The following is an 18,435-nucleotide window of genomic DNA, read 5'->3' as shown; positions in this document are numbered from 1 at the left end:
AGAACAGTGTCATTTAATCAATTCTATGAGAACATACTACCAGTAAAGACAATGAATTTACCACTTGTCTATTATGTTACATTACTGGTTCTATCTTTCTCCTCAGGAAAACACAGCAAGACCATTTCCCAGGCCTGAAGAGATACTATACTCGATTGTTATAAACTGATTATTGTATGCACTCTGAAACAATTTTAGTGGCAACTCTGCAAGTAATATTACAATTAATTATGGTCATTAAGCTACTTGATTTTTATATTCTTATGAGAATAAACTGAATATGCTTTCTGCTCCAAGCATATTGTAGCCTAGATTTAAAAATAAGTAAGAAGTAATCATTGAAGCCTCAAGACTGGGAAAAGGGAGGATGATGCAGTTATAGGTAATTATGGGTAAATCATACTCATTTCTTGCATTTGAGGGGAAGGGAAGAATTACCTTTCAGCTCCTTACAGAGCTTGGGTCTCTAAACAGTGGGGAACTGAGCCAACTAACAGAGCCTTCTGCTGCAAACCCTGCTGAGACCTCCTCCCTTGCTGGAGAAGCTGAAGGCTGCATTGTGCCCAATGCCCCTGCTTTGGGGTAATTATCAAGATACATGTCAGCTTAACAGTCAGCGGACTGAACCACAAAATAGACACCTGCCTTGGCCACAACTTACAGAAAGCTTATGAACCATTTGGCTTTTGACTCACCTCACAAAACCAAGTGAGCTAGCACCACATATTTTACACAAAGAGAAGTAAATTAACTCCCAGAACACTTCTTCATCAATTATCTTATTGACTAAGGAAGGAGACAGTTATTATAACACCCTATAAAACTTTTTTCCAATATGCTGAAATAACCTTTTGGTAATTCAGAAAAGCATAATTATGGTTGCTCATGAAATTCACAATAGTTAAATGCATCCCAATTAGTGGAATGAATCTGGATGAGATTAGGTACAAATGAAAATTGCAGCTGAGAGCAAGGGTGAAGATAGCATGCAAGCAAACTAACTCGTTAAAGACAAAAACAAAGCAGAACTAGCCATACACAAGACCCATTTCAAGTTATCTTTTCAAATGCTATTATCTGAGCTAATAATTTAAATACTCATACTCTTTCCTAATTAATATCGAATATTCTACCTAAAAAATTGAAAGACAGATGTTTCAGAACAAATGACTGCATAACTTCACCTTAACATACTGAGGTACATCTTCATATCTGCAAGTAATTTTATGTTGTTTCTCTCTTCTGGCAGTGTTTCCTGACTAAGGGTGGAATTCCCAAATCACATTAGAGAAGCATAAAGAGGGAGATTACTTCCCCCCTTCAGTTTTTGGAGTACTCTAATTTACAGAAAAGTTTGTGGAAAAAAGAGGAAATCATCTAAAACGATACCAACAAATCCTTATTATTAAGGTCAGTTAGGCGACAGGAAAAATACTTATTTTTGTTAATGAAAGCCGGAAAAAAGAAATAGAAGCTAAGAAAGAAAGGTTCATTAAGCACCAGCACAGCATTGATTAATGGAATTAACATTATGGAATAACAAGAGAATAAAAGAGTAACACAATGTCTGCTTTACATGATCTGAAGGCTGCTTCTCTCTAGAAGTACAAAGTAAAGTGCTGTAATACATTAAAGTCCTAATATGTAAGGAACTGCTAGTGTTTTACCTTCTTGCTGATGAGATGAAGGTAATAGACACCAGAGTCTAAAAGATGCAAAGCACAAAGAAAAGAAAAGGCAGCATCTAGGAGCAAAGAAAGAGGAGACAGATGTTAGTCTGACAGAGACACTGGCTAATGACTTCGGAAGGTGACTCTTCAAACTAGGCTTATCCATTAAAATTAGTATCTTTAAATTACTTTAGGTGTTGTTAAAATTACTATGTGAAAATATTTACTGTTTCCACACTGACACATAATGGAAAAACATTTAAATTGTAGCCGTTACTTTAAACTAATATTTCGTGTTAATGTAGGATGGAGTAGTAAATTTTAAGCATGTTGATCAGTGCAAGATGTTATTATTTGGTTCCTAATTATTACCTGGTACAATTTCTTTGTGCTGACATAAGATAAATTCGTAAGGTTTCTCTTTTAACATAATAAAGAATAGCGTGATTTCTGTTTCAAATATCTGTTGCTGCTTTTTAAGAGGAAAAAAAATACAACATCCCAAAACTGTATCAAGTGGCATAGAACCTAGATTTGGATTAAGATATTTTACTAGTAGACAGATCCACAACAAGATCAATTTCACAAGACAACTTCATTTAATACATTGTTTGCTAATGAGTGCATCTCTGAATAGGTGCCCATCCATCATTCTTTTTATGTTAAAACAGCATCAATATTTTGGTAACTTCCATTCATTTAAACATCAAAAAAAAAAAAAAATTAAGCCCAGCTTAGCCCTTACTTAGCCCTGACTAAAAAAATCCCCTGAAACTAGCTGACCTGGCCCTCACATCTTAAGCCACAACCCAGAGTAATACACATGTGATGCTATGAAAATTTCTTAGTGATAACAATTCCTTAAATGAGCAGCTACACAGCAAAGCATTTTCTATGAAGCCAGGACTTCCACCTGACCCTGGAAAATATCCACTCAAATAGGATTACAAGTAAGTAGCATTCATGCTACACACCTGGAATCTACTTGGTGCACCTGATAAAGTGAAAATAGCAATAAACAGAAGTCACTGCCAAACTGGTCTAGTCAAAGGTTACCTTTGTACTTGATCTACAAATATACAAATATTCCAGTCTCAAGTATACAAGTACCTACTAAAATCTAGACCAATAAATCTGGTACACTTTAAGCACCATCCTTTACCTTTATACAGATCCATACCAGTCCTCATGCTTTATGAACAATCTACTAGTTCTGAATTAGGGTATTTCACTTTGCTTACCACACATTATCAAATAGTTTGCACAGGCATTCACAGGAGGTGAACTTATTACTCCACATGTGAATTCTTGTCTGCCTCCTCCATTTTCATCTGTCCTTTTCTGATACTGTTCTCCTTTCACCTATGTATTTGTTCTTTTTGTGAATTGTGGCCTTTGTTTTTGTTAGCTGTTGTTGTAAAGTCACCTTAACCATAATTCCATTTTTTTTTTCCGCCAAATAAAACATGTTTTTAAATTTAAAGGAAAAACAAGACAAGTGACATTATCTCACCCTGAGATGATACAGCACCACTCCTGTGCTGAGGATATCATCATCCATGGCCATTAGATGAGGTAAACTGGAATCTATTGTTACTCCAGCTTTTTCTTTGTTGATGTCCACACTGTATTCTTCCATGATGGCCTTCCTGTCCATCCACTTACTTGTCCAGTCTTTGGTCAGTTGCTCAATCTTAAATGAGAACAGGAGGAAAAACTCCTTCATTTAATAAGTAGTTGAATTTTTCTCATACATAAATTTCTTTGGAAAAAAAATCAGCACAGTTTTCCAGTTACTGTATGTAAATTTTTTTCACCAGTTGCAGTGCAGGTGTAATTCTAATTGTAGAACATTTCTGTGGCAACAAAAATAAGTTAAACCTGTGCTGCTACCTAGTGAAGCAGGCTAACACACTGAATACTCATTCCCAAAATATCTGAAAGATGTATGATGACGCTAACTACTTATTTTTCCTGTCCTGAGAAGCTTAAGCAAATCTTAAAACCAAGATCTCCAAAACCTCTCCACATCACTGATGACTAAATCTTCACAGTAATTTGGTGACTGTGCAATAATTTCCTTTAAATAAATTGGAGGAGTTTAAACTTGGAAGACAAAGGAGTCATATCATGAAATTACTGTGATATACTTAGACAGTTTTCAAACAAGAAATAAGATTGTGCAGACTTAGTAATATGCAATGGACAGCATCCCATTAGGGACACAAGAGACTCACCACGAATTCCTAGAGAGCGTGCAGCATGCATTAAAGATAGCAAATTCCTACATATTCAGAGCAAACATGAAAGGATTAGAGCAAACACATTTTCACTGTTATTTCAGAACTGTGGCAATGCTATCCCTCCCAGTCCTGTGGAATGTAAGAGGGTTACAGCAGCATGTAGATCATACACACCTTCATCTCATTCTGAAGAACCAGCTCGGTCAGATTTCCATCCCTGTCATCGCTCCAAGAAGGACTGGAATTCCTCTGTACAAACAACAGTCACAGAGATCTGTGTTGGTTTCCTTATTAACAACTGGCAAGCATGCTGTTTCAATCTCCAAGATTTCAAGGTGAATTCAGGAGAAGGGAAGACAAAAAACATAGACATGCAATGCTGCCTACTCCTCTCTAACTATTGCATGCAAGTTTTGGGGGAAAACTAGTGAAAGTGCATTAACAGAGAGATTTCTGTGTAAATAAATCCTGGATTGTGGTTCCAGTGTCTTTCAGCACAACATGCTCCCTGTGGCATGGAAAGCCAAGATGATGTTGTTATTCCAAAGGCAACGACATAAAGAGTGCCAGCTGTATTGTGCAGACTCAGAAACACTCGTAACCTCTTTTGGAGGATCAGAGTGTGCAGGCAGGCTGAAACCTCCAAACTACTGTTGAGATCTACTAGTTCACATTTTTGGGGGAAAGAGGATTGCAACAAACTGGCAGGGAAATTACATCAGTGTTTAACACCTGGCTGTCTTGGTGCTTGTGTATCCCTACAAACAAATATTTCTATTTCAAGGTATTGGTATCAATGCACAACAAAGCCAGCCAACTCTATGAAAGACAGCAAGGAAATCCTTTCTAATCATCACACAAGTGCTTATACTTCAGGATTATCAACATAATGCCAGAAAAAGAAGAAACATCCAAAATGCAGTTAGCCTTATAATTATCAGGAAATGATGCAGACATTTAATTTAATTTAAAATAACAAACTATTTAATTTTCCTCCAGATACAATAAATACAGAAAGATAAACAGATTAGATGAAACTAAGTTACTGTAGCCACCTAAAATGCCATTAAAGCTCATGCTGGGAAGTGTTCCTACATACCAGTTCAAAGCTTATCAGCATAGTTTTCAATCTGTCAATTTCTTCTCGCAGTTCTCTAATCAGTCTTACATTTGCATCCTGAAACATTGAGACACAGATATTGGAAAAACCATTGTTAAAATAATTCTAGCTAAAGAAGGCAATGCAGAGCTGTTCCAAGAGCCCAGAAGAGATGAGAACAAGCAAACTCACAACAATACTCCCTCTTCTACTCTGCTACAGACTCTGCGATGTACTGCTCAGAGGTCAGCATTTCCCATCTTTGATAGGTTTTCTTTTCCAGTAAACTTTGTTCCAAATCTTTTTTGAACACAGATTTGCCTTAATATTTATTCCCATCAATAATAGCTAGACACATCAGTATTTTTATGCATGTATTTTCAAAACTGCCCCAACACATCAGAAAACATTGTTGTTTCTGTCATGCATAGGAGAAAATCAACCTACAGGAGACTAAGTCAGAACATCTCCAACCACAGTATTAAAAAACCTTAAAACTGATTTGCAAAGTAGTTCCTGCCTGCTTGTGTGGAGGCGTTTCCCTCACTTTCAGAGTAAGTATCGCTGCATAGGCAGTTGATGGAAATGAGCTTTTTGCAGACAGTTCAGGATAATTGTCTCTATGCTGCCAGTGACAATTTGACTTGGTTCAGTTTGCTGTGAGGGGAAGAAGGCAGCTACCTGAAGGGATGGAGTTAAGGGGCTAGTACAGATTGTGTGAAAGCAGTGGGGAAACAAGCTGGGAGGCTGAGAGACTCTACGAAACAAGAGGCTGATCCAGGAGGAACGTATTTACTCGCATGTGGCCTGTCAGAGTTGAGATTACTGCTGTGAAAAGCAGACTATTACTGCTACTAGTGCTGACTAAAAACTAGTTATAAGGCACTCCTTAAACAGAGAATGGAAACAGAGTCTAACTCAGGAAGCTGAACAAATAGAACTTCTGCACAGAAGTCATGTCTTTGAAATTCATGGTATACAGAAAAAATACAGGATAATGCTTTTAGAAAACACAGCCCTAAAGAATTTTAGTGTAGTAAATGTACAAGGTTGGTTGAGTCACACAGGGGCAGAGACAGCATTCTGTTCTCCAAGGCAGCATCAGACTCTTCCTTTAACACCCTGCCACCTTTTAACTTGTGCAGCCTGTGTAGGACTCCTGCACAATCAAAGAGATGCATTTACCATACAGTCAGAGTTCACCCCTGGATATTCTGTGCAAAGAATGAAGCTATGGTTCTGTGGCAAAACTTCTTCCCATGTATTTAAAAGCTTCATCATGTTGTGTACTGCAAAGAAGACAAATTGAGACTACATAGGCTACCTTAAGCCTGGCAAAATTTTTGAACTCTTGACTCTGCAACCTTAGCATTGTTCCTTTAAAATGCTTGAAGGAAGGGCTGTAACGTTACACATTTGTATTAATACATTAAATAGTCGTGAACAATGTAAGGGATTTGTAACTCCAACAATATTTAGGATAAAGACATAGGGTGAACATGCATGTCACAACTATTCACAGGGAAGAAAGATGGAAAATGATGGGATAGATATGAAGAACGTAAAAAAGGTGTGAAATTCTAAATTATATAAGCTGCAAGGAATCAAATCATTTCTGTAATACCCAGTCTCCCATTTAGCTCCAGCTAACATGAGAGAGAGGTATGAATTTTATTCAGAGAATAGGTATATTGAATAAAGCTTAAATAATACACACAACAAAGCTTAAATAATACACACAACAAAACTGAACAAGAATGAAAAGCGGAACTCAAGGCCTCACCTCATTTACTCTGGGCTTGTTAATAATATTTTTGGCATTTGAAGCATATCTCAAGGTACTCATGGTCTCGTTGTAGCTGGAGCTGGCAGGAGAAATAGCTACAGATAGAAAGCAAACAATGATTTTATTTAAAAGAAGCAATCAGTTTAAGCAAACACTTCAAAAATTTGGATGTTTTTCAGTTTGACTTCTTTATAAAACAAAACCCAAATATCCTTACGGATTCATCAAGCTCACAGAAAATGACTTTTCAAATTTGTATTTATAAGTGAGTAAATCACATTAAATCAAAACTATGACATTGGAAAGAGTCCAATGCTTAACTTCATGAACAATCAGCACACCTTTTTATTTCCTGATGTATCCTGTGAAATATTTATTAAAATCTTTACAAGGTCAGACTCTAAGTGATATAGCTGACTTTGCACCTCAAAAGAGATGTATTTCAGGGGAGTAATGTAGTGCAAAATGATAACAGTGAAAAGGAATCAAACTCACTGGCAATCATAATGGTCTTGGAGTTGCCCCCCAGACTGTCCTTCAAAAGCCAGGTGAGGATGGAGTCACGGTACGGGATGTAAGCCGGCCGTCTGGTCCCACTGACACTGCCTGTGGAAGGGCTGTCCAAATGATTGCTCTCCCCTTCGCTTGTTAGGGTGTTTATGCTCTGACAGCTGCTGAACATCTGTGAATTTTGTGCTGAAGGAGAAATGCAACAGAGCTCAGGAAATGAGTTATCTTTTTCTGTCATGACTATTTAATTTTCTTAAATGTCATTACAGTTTATGAAGCCACACAGCTGTTCTGTTCAGCTTTTGATTGTAAATGTAAAGATTAAGATGTAGCACATTGTGGTGAGTCCTACGCTTTTATCACTACCCTTGAATATAAAGAACTACTGTGCGCTTACCTAAAGTGGAGATGACAATTCCAAGTGTAACCAATGACTTATTAATATTGGCACCTTCTGTAATTCGATCTTTACAGTAGCTGGGATCAGCTCTTTCACTGAAGCACACAAGCATGGGAAAGACAATGCAAACCAAATAAAAATGTTTAAGTATTAACACACAATCAACGTGAAAGCATCACGCATTTTCCTTACACACAAGAAAACAGAAATAGCAAAGTGTACAATTAAAAAAACACATTTTGAACACTTCACGTGAAATATTGCTCTCTGGTTCTGAAGTCCAAACAACCATCAGAAAAGGCCACTGGAACAAAATGCTGATTAAGACCCACCAGAACATAAATTCAAGCCTGAACTGGGCTACCAAAGTTTAGCAGGGGTTCCAACTAAAAGACAACATACGTTACACAACCCTTATGGGCTCAGTGCAAAAATCTATACATCCCCTTATTACTACTTTCTCTGCTCAGATGTGCATGGGGATTTACATTCTTGAGAAGGAAAAATGTCATGTTTTCCAACTGCTCTACAACTCTTCAGCACAATTTCTATCCTAATGTTCTCTGTCACATCCAGCATAACCACATGTATGGTATCATAGAAGCACATCATAGAATGGGGCTTAGGTTGGAAGGGACCTTAAAGATCACCTAGTTCCCACGCCCCTGCCATGGGCAGGGACACCTCCCACTGGATCAGGTTGCTCAACACCCCATCCAACCCAGCCTTGAACACTTCCAAGGATGGGGCATCCACAACTTCTCTGGGCAACCTGTTCAAGTGCTTCACTATCCTCTCAGTAAAGAATTTCCTCCTTACACCTCATCTAAATCTCCCCCTCTTCCAATTTAAAACCATTCCCCCCTGTTCCTCATTGAAAAGTATAACTAAGATCAGAGACTTAGGAGCTTCTGAAACACAAACAACCTAAGTAGAAAGATAAGAATATTATCCCATGCTAGGCAGCCATAAAAAATATATTCATTTTTTCTCTTTTCAAGCTCAGACCTGGTAATTCCATTAATAGCTACTAGGAAAAAACAAAACAAAACAAAACAAAAAAACTTAAAAAGAATACAGGGTTAAGTGGAATTACATTAAATGTTTGAAACAGCACAGTATTGGACCTTAGGACACAGGAATTTATTTCCCCAATGAAATCCAGTACCCAATTAAGAAGAATGGATGACAGAGACAATATTAGCTCAATATTCCTTGTTACCATATACAAAAGATGGACTTACTGTTGTGTTACTGAAGTTTTAAAATATTAAATTTCATATTTTAACGCAGTACTACAGCCTCTTCAGATAAAGTTATCTTTTTGCCATTTGGTGTATTATTATTACCTGCCTGCAAGGTCCACTAAGTTGATCTTGCTTGCAATTTCAGAGGGGAGATTGTTCTCTAATATAGCCTGAAGAAAAAACATAAATAAGGAAGATTATTCCTCCTAATTCATTGACAATAAAATAGGTGCCCTCTTTTGTTTGAAATTGATTTGCACTTCTGACTCTCTCACTGCCTTTCTTTGTGACCTTGACTCACTGGCCATGTTCAAACCATTAGCTCAACATCTTTCTGAGCTGACAGAGAAACTACCCTCTTACACGGATTTCCTCTTGAAAAACAAAAAACTTTACCGCCTAGCAACTGTGAAAGCCTTTCTCGTAGATCTTGCACAGTTATTTTCCACTAATGTATTCCAAAGGTCTCTTGTGAAACTACTGAAAAATATCCCCAAATGTTCTGTGATTACAGGATGTTAGAAGTGTGAGATAGAAAAGGTCTATTGGATAACTGAAAGACTTCCCTGCCAGAGAAGGATATAATTCCTCCAGAGAAAGGGTGCATTGTCTCTGAGAGGACTGGATGCCAAATGCTGAAGAGATGAGCACATCTGAAATGCTGGATAGATACAAAACTTTGGCATTAAACTAATGCTGCATATACTTCAGTTAAGGATCCTAAATGAGTGCGACAAAACAACCTCAAACATATCCACAGACCATTTTCACAGCATCCTAACAAGGCATAATGCATTTCAAAGGGCTGGGTAAAGCTTTAAACATTTCTTTTTACAGCAAGTCTTAGGCATCACTGCTAGTTATAAGCTTGCATAAAGAAACAAGAATACTTCCGTAAACACTTAACACATCAGGCAGTGTAGGAAGGGTAATACATCTGCAGTGTGATCCAAAGGAAATCAGTAACAGTTTCCACCGAGATTATTACAAACAGTACAAAACAGTGACAGCTAAACAATGCTCAACACATTGAACAATGCTTTTTTAGAGTGAAAAGGAAGTTGGATTATTTTTAGCTAACCTGAGTATAGTGGATGGTGAAGATAGCATGGGATCTGCTGCTGGCATTGTGGATATGTGTAGCTGCTGTGATTCTAGAAAGAAGAGTATACCATTCAATTACATAAGGCTTATTTCCCTGTATTCAGACAAAGCACAAATAAACAGAGCAGAGTTGATGCAGATGAAGGAATGTGAAGATTTGATAATATGGTATGCTGCATTCTTGGATCTGATCACACGGAGTGACACAGGACCTGATGGATAGAAACCAACAGTGAAGTTAAAGGTGGTTTAGCCCTCCAGCACCACTCTGAAGAAATATCCCAAAGTGTCTTGCAGTACAGGCGTAAGGGGTTGCACTAGGGTAGAACACAGCAAAGAAGTACAGACAGCCATAGCCTCACACAGCTCACCCCAGACATCACTGAATGTGCTGGCCCAATACTTTTTTCTCCATATTGTTCTCATTTTTATTTCTTAACCCTTCAAAGGAACCAAAAAGCTTCCTACACTACTTTTGAGTATTTCCTCTGTCACAGGGCTGTTGCAGCAGTTTTATACCATTGGAAGAGCCCAGTGAGATTAGCAAGCCTACAAGTACCAAATGAATATTGTGATTCACTTGCGTAGCACTTGCTTGCCTTTCCCATATGGACAGGTTAGACCTCAGGCTCTATCCCTCTGACCCATGCATTCTGGCTAGCAGGTACCAGATGCAGGAGGAGGAGCATCAGTGGCACTCTTCCACTCTGTAACAAACTTCTGGAAATTCCACTTTCCTTGAAGTTCTTGTTTTCTTGTCCTTCTTGTCCTTGTTTGGACAAACCCAAAGAAAGGTTTTGCCTAGAGCTGAAGCCAGGTCACAGATCCTTTCCTTTGTCACTCTTGGAGTTTCTCTTGAATACAAAATTACTCATTATTGATTATCAGTTACATGTGCAGCCTTCAGCATCAGTTTTGTTCATCTTACCATTGACAAGAGCAGGTACTTTTAGTAGCGGAAAAAATGACTATGGGACCATGTCTTTGTTTTGAGCCCAGTTATAAGAGTACTGCAAAAATAAACTGCAGTAGAGCACAGCAGCTGTGTGCCTACCACAGGAGGCCAAAAGCAGAACTCTGTTTGTTACCTGTTGCTCCCTGCTTTCTACAACTTCACAGACATGTGACCAGGCACTGCCAAAAGCTACAAGCAGTCTAATGCATCATAACTATAAATGAGCCTAAACTGAGGAAGCAGAAGGTGGTGAACTAATTTCCAAGGTCTTGGAGGAGGAAGACGAACAATTAGGTAAAGGGCAGAAAACACCAAACAGTCCTACAAGGGGCAGAGAATACAGGGGAACAGCACGGAAGTTTATAAAGCAAAAGCGAAAGGCACCACCCATATGCAAGGGCGTGATCTTTCCTCCAGGCCATCATGCCCCACCAGCTCCTCTCCTGCCGACAGCCATGTGAGACAACCGCGATCTGTTCCCCACCCTTCTCCCCCTGTAACAGCTTGCTGATTTACATGTGGCTGCATATGCCAGACTGCAGATGTTTAAAATTAACTTGCTTGCATTTATAATGTGCTAATAAATACTCAGCAGAATATTTCATTTGAAAATTCAGCATCAAAGAAACCTACACACAAAATATTGAAATTCTGATTTTGTTTTCTCCGTATCTTCTGTTTCCTCAGCAATGAGACCACTGTAGGACAACACTAGTAGACAGACTGGAATTTTGTAGTTATTTCGAAAAACTCCCTTCTTATCACAGAGGTACATCCATTGATCGCTAAAAGCAGAAGCAGCAAAACTTAATCCTGCTGTATATTCTATGTTTTTATGATAATACAGCTTAGTTTTTATTTACTTCACAGCACCACTGATATTCTAACATCTCAACACTTCTTATGATAAGAAGTAATTTGAATCTTGGAACTGTGATTTGGTTTTGGGGGTTCATTTCAAATGATACCCTTTTCTATCACTTTAATGGCAATTGTATTGATGTCCAAAGCTGCCTGTAAAAAAAAAGTAAAACAAACAAACAAAAATCTTGACTAATGAGAGCCAAAATTGTCAATTTCACTGGTATGCCAATTCCCACACTTCTGCCCTGGCAGATGTTTGTGATTTGGAGTAAGAACAACAACAAAACTATAAAATTCTAACAGATAATTATAAAACAAATACGCTATCTTTTCAACTGTTATACATCATTAAGTTACACTAACAAATGAATTGAAAGCTATGCAGTCTAAAGCATCATGAGGAAGTGGAGAAGAAATAAAGCCTGTTTACAACAAAACATTTTCCTGGCATGCATTTTTTATTCCAGACAAAAAATGCATTCCATGCTTTTTTTATTCCAGACAGACGGCAGAATATTGCGGGTAAGTCAGCACGGGTTCAGTTACGAAGAAATGTGAGAAATGTGTTAAACAACAACTTCATGAGTCCTTGTAACTGTTATTGTGGATAATATGAGGATATGTAGCATCACACATCGTATCTTACACTGTATCATAGACAAAGCATTGGCAACACTGGATGTAAAACAAAGGTCAATGAAATCAAAATATGGTGAAAGAAGTGTTAAAAAGAAGTGTTAAATAAAGATGGTTTGTTTTAGAAAATACCTTTTAGCTATTCCCTCTTCAAGAAGTTCTACAACTTGCTTGTAGTCTGTAACTAAATGTTGAGATAATCCTGCCAAAGATTATAAAAGAGTTAAATGCATATTTTTCTCAGGAAGTTTCAATCAGTTCATCTTATTAATCATTGGGAAATAATACTAACAATTCATCCAAACATCAGGAGCGTAACAATATTCTACTGAGACATCAGCCTGTTCTACAAGTAGTTGCTCAACTACAGTTATGATTTAAAAAAATAAAATATAGCAGTACACCTTTCAGATGCAATGACATCAGTATAAAAATGCCTTGTACCTTCAAAGTACAGACCTTTTCCAACCTTTCTGCAGAACAATGGTATTAAAAAACCTGTATAACTGCAGCTCCATAAGAAATTTTCAGCTACGTCATTGCTACTAATTGGGTTCACACCCTGTAAAGAAGCTTTTGGTCACTGCCTCTGAATAATGGTTCTGCTCACATGACTAACAGAATTGGGAACCATCTACTGTGAATATTTACCGTTTATTTAACTATGTTTGAGTCTGCAACGCTGAGGAGTCTTCACACTGTTCTTTCCAGAGGGTACTCAAATGTGAAACATGTGGCCTTTTTACATATTCTGCTTTCAGTACATTCTGTATTTGATTTTATTTTTAGGGGTTAAAAAAAAAAACAAAACACAGAGAAAACAAATGAAAGAAATACTGCATTGCAGAGCCCACTGAATCAGACTGGTCGTTGTGACTAACACGGCCCCAGTGGAGGGCAGCACACTGCTATGCTGTAGTGGCATTTCCAGCACCTTACAATACGCAAATCCTAGCGGACACACAAAATTAATTTCAACAGGCTTGTATTTCACATAAATCTGGTTTAATGTGCCTCATTTGCATTTTATGGTGATGATTATCATTTGTACTGCAGTGGCTCCTAAAAAAACCCTGAAGTTGTGAAGAAGGTCTTCATGCAGTCCAGGGATACTTTTTTTCCTCACAACTGCACTGATTCAGGTTTTGTTTTATTGCAGACCACAGAAGTGTGAATGAAGGCAGAATACTGAAAAAAAAGTTATTTATTTGGATCAAATAACTTATATACTGCTAGAACTTGAGCCAAGATGAATATGAAATTCAACAAGACCAAAATGGGTATTTCTGACATTGTCAGAGAGTCTATCCTTAGATGTTAACAGCTTACATAGCTTTAAATGAAAGCAAAATCTAAGCCAAAGATAGTTGTTAAAGAATTAGAATAAATTCCTGACATGACGAAAAAAAAATGAATAACCCACACTTCAAAAAAGCCCCTCACATACTTGCACACACTCAAAGTATAGGATAATTTTCAAAGAAAAGCTTTTCTTCTGCTCTCCAGTGTTGCTTTCCAATACAATAATTCCAGAAGTCATCACATTTTCCATTTGAGAAAGAGGCCTTATTTTTCCAATAGTTCTGGGATCTTCAAAACTCAGAATATGGAAACCATCATATATTGTTTTCCCCTACCATTTTTCAGGGTTTTACTTAACTGAATAAAAATAATTTATATAATGAAAGCATGGAAGAAATTGTTGCCTATCCACATTTCCATAAGTAATGGAATTCTGAATCTAACACAGAGTTCTGAACATTTTGTTTTTCAATAAGGTAAATTAAATTTGTAAATGTTGCTTGAGAAGTAACAACGAAGTGTTTTTTTTTGGGTGGTAGAGAAAGAAAGGTCATCTTCAAGTCCAACAGAAAGATCAAAACCTCTTGTTCATATAGAAATCTGTCTCAGAGTAAGACGGAATCTCCCCCAGAAATCCGCCTCACAAACAAAATAGATTGCATCATTTCCTGATTTAAGAGAGGCTGATTCCTTAACAGTGCAACCATCTGTGAGGGAGAAGTTTGAAACGATTCCAATCTGAAGCACTGGAACACTTTTAGCATTTTAAAGGCTACAATCTCACAGCCCTTACGTGGAAAAATGATGGGCTGGAAACTATTCAAAATAGTTTCAGAGCTGGGACTTCCTGACTGGGCTTGCAAGTGGAAAATATATTGCCCGCGACAATGCGAATATCAGAGCAACTAAGCATCCTTAAAATGGTTAAATTCTGATTTTCCTCTGCCTGTTCTTCATCCAAGTGCAAACTGTACTCTGGGTATCATTGACACCAACCACACGACTGACACACTATCAGTACACTGGAGAGCACCTCATCAAAGTCTGCAAACCTTACAATTGCTGATAGCTTGCAAGAAAAGTATGATGCAAATACAGATGCTAGTCCTTAACAAATTGGATATTATTTAAGTTAACCTTTTTCCATTATCCTTTTCTCTCATACTACAAATTACCAAATCTAATAAAAAGGAAAGTGGTATTTTAGTACTCTAACACAGAACTGTTTTACCCAGAATTTTTAGTTTTGTCTAAGTAGTAAGTCCTTACTCAAAAAGGGTAAAACGAAATAAAAAAAAAATTAGAACTGGAATAGAAATGACAAACTTGGCCTGGAAGGTTCCAGATGAAGACAAAATAGTGACAAAAGGCAAGCCAGCCCATTGGCAGAAGCTATAACTTCATTTACTTTTGAAACAAGCAAACTCCATTATATGTAGCCAAGGAATCACTGGAGATACAGTCCTGAGAAAAGGGATGGAAATTGCCAAGGAAGGAAGCAGTTTAAAGACCTTTTCTTGTGTGGTGAATGAGCAGCTGCGAAAAGAAAATAATTAGTATCTGTACTCCACCAACAATAATGTTCTCTGATAACAAGCAGGTAGAAAGAGAATCTTGGAAAGGCCTCAATAAAGGCCAAATGTCTATGGATCTGCTTTTCAAAGAATGATAAGTTTGCCATACTAATGAGACCATCAATTCATCTATTTTGCAACTCTCCTTGAACAGGATGCTGATGTGCTGGGAAAGCACAGCTGAAATGACCAGAATGCCAGATAGTCTCTTGGTCCTATACACAAGCAAGTTAAACACTTCCCAAATGCTCATTTCAAATTTTGAGAGAAATCAGTAACAACCGTCAACTGTTAGATGTACTGTTACTGATACTGCAGGTGGCCATTTAATCCCTGACTCAAACAAGTCACCCTAGCTGTTGTCGTATCTCAGCTTAAATCTCTGAGGTAGGGATAACAATATGACATGTAATGATGTGATAAAGAAAAAGAGGAGACAAATGAACCAGGAGGGAAAAAAAAAAAAAAAAAAAAAAAGAGAATTTACAAAATGAACAGAAACAAGAACTCTATATTTAAAATACAGAATAGATCAGTATTTGATCTGATGTGACAGAACCAATAAAATTCTGTGAGATATGCATTTTGCATATTAAACGTATACCTCCCAGGTGTTACTACCCACTTGGTGGCCAGCCAAGCACTTGCAGAGACTCTGATACCAGTGGCAAGTTTAGAATTCTGCACACTGGAGAGACAAGGCAGGTGGAAAACGAAATGTGTACATTTAGTTTCTAAACAAACTTGCCAATTTCTGAAACTTGCAATAGTTCAGAAAAGGTTCTTCCTTCTGATCTTGGCTGTAAAGTTACTCTGTATGATTTTGCACTGGTGTACTGATTTTGAGATACAGGACTTTTTTCAGACATTGGTCAGATAAACTGCAATGTAGCAGGCAAATTTTACATCAGTGCTAATTTACAAAGCAACAGTGGCCAGATTCCAATTCAAAGCTATGCAAGACCCTGAAGCGAAAGTACCAATCAAAAGTGGAAATGAATTGGACGTACAAAAATTATGGGAGAAGATAAGAACTAAAAATAAGACAGACATCTGAAATGGAAAAATAAATGATTTTTGTTTTCATCCAGTCTCTTCTGTCACCTGATTTGAAAGCTATGATTCACTAGAAAACACAAAGACACCTGAGGGACTGTAGTTGCAAGTGAGAGTTAAAAAGTATGTGATGTTGTTTGAATAACAGACTTACATAACTCATACTGTGCCTTATGAGTTTTAAGAACAGAAATTAAGCATATTGTGTTCTCATTTGGGTAATATAGATTTTAATTGCTTCTCATGGTGCAGTCTAGAACATCAAGCAGCTACTTTTTTATTATTATTATTTTACAAATATACTGCTGCCAAGCACTGAAACAGGTATTAAAGGGACTTTAGGCTGGTCTGTACAACCCATTTAGAGCTGATGTTGGTGGACCTCTTGCTCAAGTTAGATGTGAAACAACAAAAGCAAAACACTGTGGCTCATACATGACCTACACCTGGAAAGACAAACAGAACAGCGCAGGATATACAGCCCATGGGATAACAGAGGCAAAGCTTTCAGAATATTATACTTGTTCATATTAGCAAGAAAAATATTTGATGAAAGTAACTGTGGAAGAGTGGAAGCAATTAAGATCAGGACAGGAACATATGCAATACTTAAAGACTTGATACACATTTACATATATTTCTGATGCCAGTAGTGAAACAACTCTCACCTTGTACATATGGTCCTGTTTCAGGGTGTTCTCTGACTCTGAGTGTGTAAGGTTTCTTGTGGTCTGACTGTTTTAGCAAATCTCGGACACGCTCATTATATATTTCTAGAAAACTGAAAAGCAAAAAAATGTAATGTTAAGTGCACATAACTGGGAAAAAACACACACAAAAAAAAACAAACAGAAAGAATATACTTAGACAGTGTAACTACCTAAATCTTGCATTGACATTCACGACAAAGTTAATTAATTCATTATCTCTGTTACTGCTCCTTCTTACACAGTGCATGTTGAAAGAACTAAGAGTAGCAAACTTCCAAGAAGCAAGAGGCATCAAGCAATTTAAAAAATCACAAAATCTGCTTTTTTAACACTAGTAAGCTTAAATTCTCAAGTTTCCAAATGTAGTGCTTAATTAAGCCAGTGGAAACCATGAATAAGAATGGAATGGAGAACTATGGCTCAAATTTAGGAGTTAAACAGGAAGTAAATTCAGTTGTCTACAGAAAAGTGAACAGACAGATCTATACTGAGATAGAAAACTGAAACCAACACTTTCTCATCATTCCTCCGTGTTCTCCCCCTTGTCCCGAAATGATTATTATCTGAGAAAACAGAAACAAAATAAACTAGTCTTTGCTTTGTTTGACTACAGGAATTTATTTTTGAAAGCATCCATAGGATTCCCAAAATGATGACAAACTTACCTGACCTTTACTCTGCAAGACGCTGTCTGGTCTGAGTAATCATCTTTCCTTGAAAAGAGGCCCTGCACAAACCAGTTGATGTACATTTTAAATCCATCAAGAAAATCTAACAGCTTAAACAATTGCAAGTGAAACAAAAAATAAGTACCTCACATATACGAGGTGTCAGCCCAATGGATGCCTTCAAATAACAACACAAAAAAATAAAATTAAACAATATACTTGCTATCATTGTTGCAAAATTAATTTTTAAATAAAACCCAAATAATAAGAAAAGGATGGAAAGGTACAGCACTGAGGTTATGACTGTATGGTAGATTACAACACAAACCACTCTGTATTGCAGTTCAGTACAGCATGGCGGTGCCCTACTACTCCAGCTGAAGCACCTAGCACGGGACTAGTGTGCTGTGAAATATCACCTGTCTTAGCTTCAATGAAAATGCTTCTCGTAGCAAAAGTCATTTTAGAGCAACTTACACAGCATCAATAAGAAATTTAGAGACTTGCTGGGTTAAATCCAAGCACTGTTTGATGTAAAGACACTGGGCAGGCCTTTGTCAGGGGTGTTTCAATGTAGGTAAAGCCAGGACAATACAGACTAGTTTGATCGG

At 37.4% G+C, this 18,435-nt stretch overlaps 1 protein-coding gene across 2 annotated transcripts in view; it reads right to left on the bottom strand.

Annotated features, from left to right (window-relative positions):
* STARD9 (StAR related lipid transfer domain containing 9) overlaps nt 1-18,435 on the bottom strand; it is a 105,521-nt gene that overhangs the window by 37,530 nt on the left and 49,556 nt on the right. For both annotated transcript variants that reach the window (XM_040557358.1, XM_040557357.1), the window contains exons 5-16: nt 17,970-18,002; nt 17,822-17,883; nt 17,115-17,227; nt 12,647-12,716; nt 10,037-10,109; nt 9,058-9,125; nt 7,706-7,803; nt 7,294-7,494; nt 6,796-6,893; nt 5,013-5,090; nt 4,088-4,162; nt 3,184-3,363 (exon numbers count right to left, since the gene is read on the bottom strand). In XM_040557358.1, coding sequence (XP_040413292.1) covers nt 3,184-3,363; nt 4,088-4,162; nt 5,013-5,090; nt 6,796-6,893; nt 7,294-7,494; nt 7,706-7,803; nt 9,058-9,125; nt 10,037-10,109; nt 12,647-12,716; nt 17,115-17,227; nt 17,822-17,883; nt 17,970-18,002 — 1,149 coding nt within the window. The remainder of the gene's footprint in view (nt 1-3,183; nt 3,364-4,087; nt 4,163-5,012; nt 5,091-6,795; nt 6,894-7,293; nt 7,495-7,705; nt 7,804-9,057; nt 9,126-10,036; nt 10,110-12,646; nt 12,717-17,114; nt 17,228-17,821; nt 17,884-17,969; nt 18,003-18,435) is intronic.

Source organism: Cygnus olor, chromosome 5 (genome assembly GCF_009769625.2).
Source record: "Cygnus olor isolate bCygOlo1 chromosome 5, bCygOlo1.pri.v2, whole genome shotgun sequence".
Lineage (NCBI taxonomy): Eukaryota > Metazoa > Chordata > Aves > Anseriformes > Anatidae > Cygnus > Cygnus olor.
The sequence above is the reverse complement of the archived record's forward strand: the minus strand, read 5'-3'. Positions and strand labels throughout refer to the sequence as shown.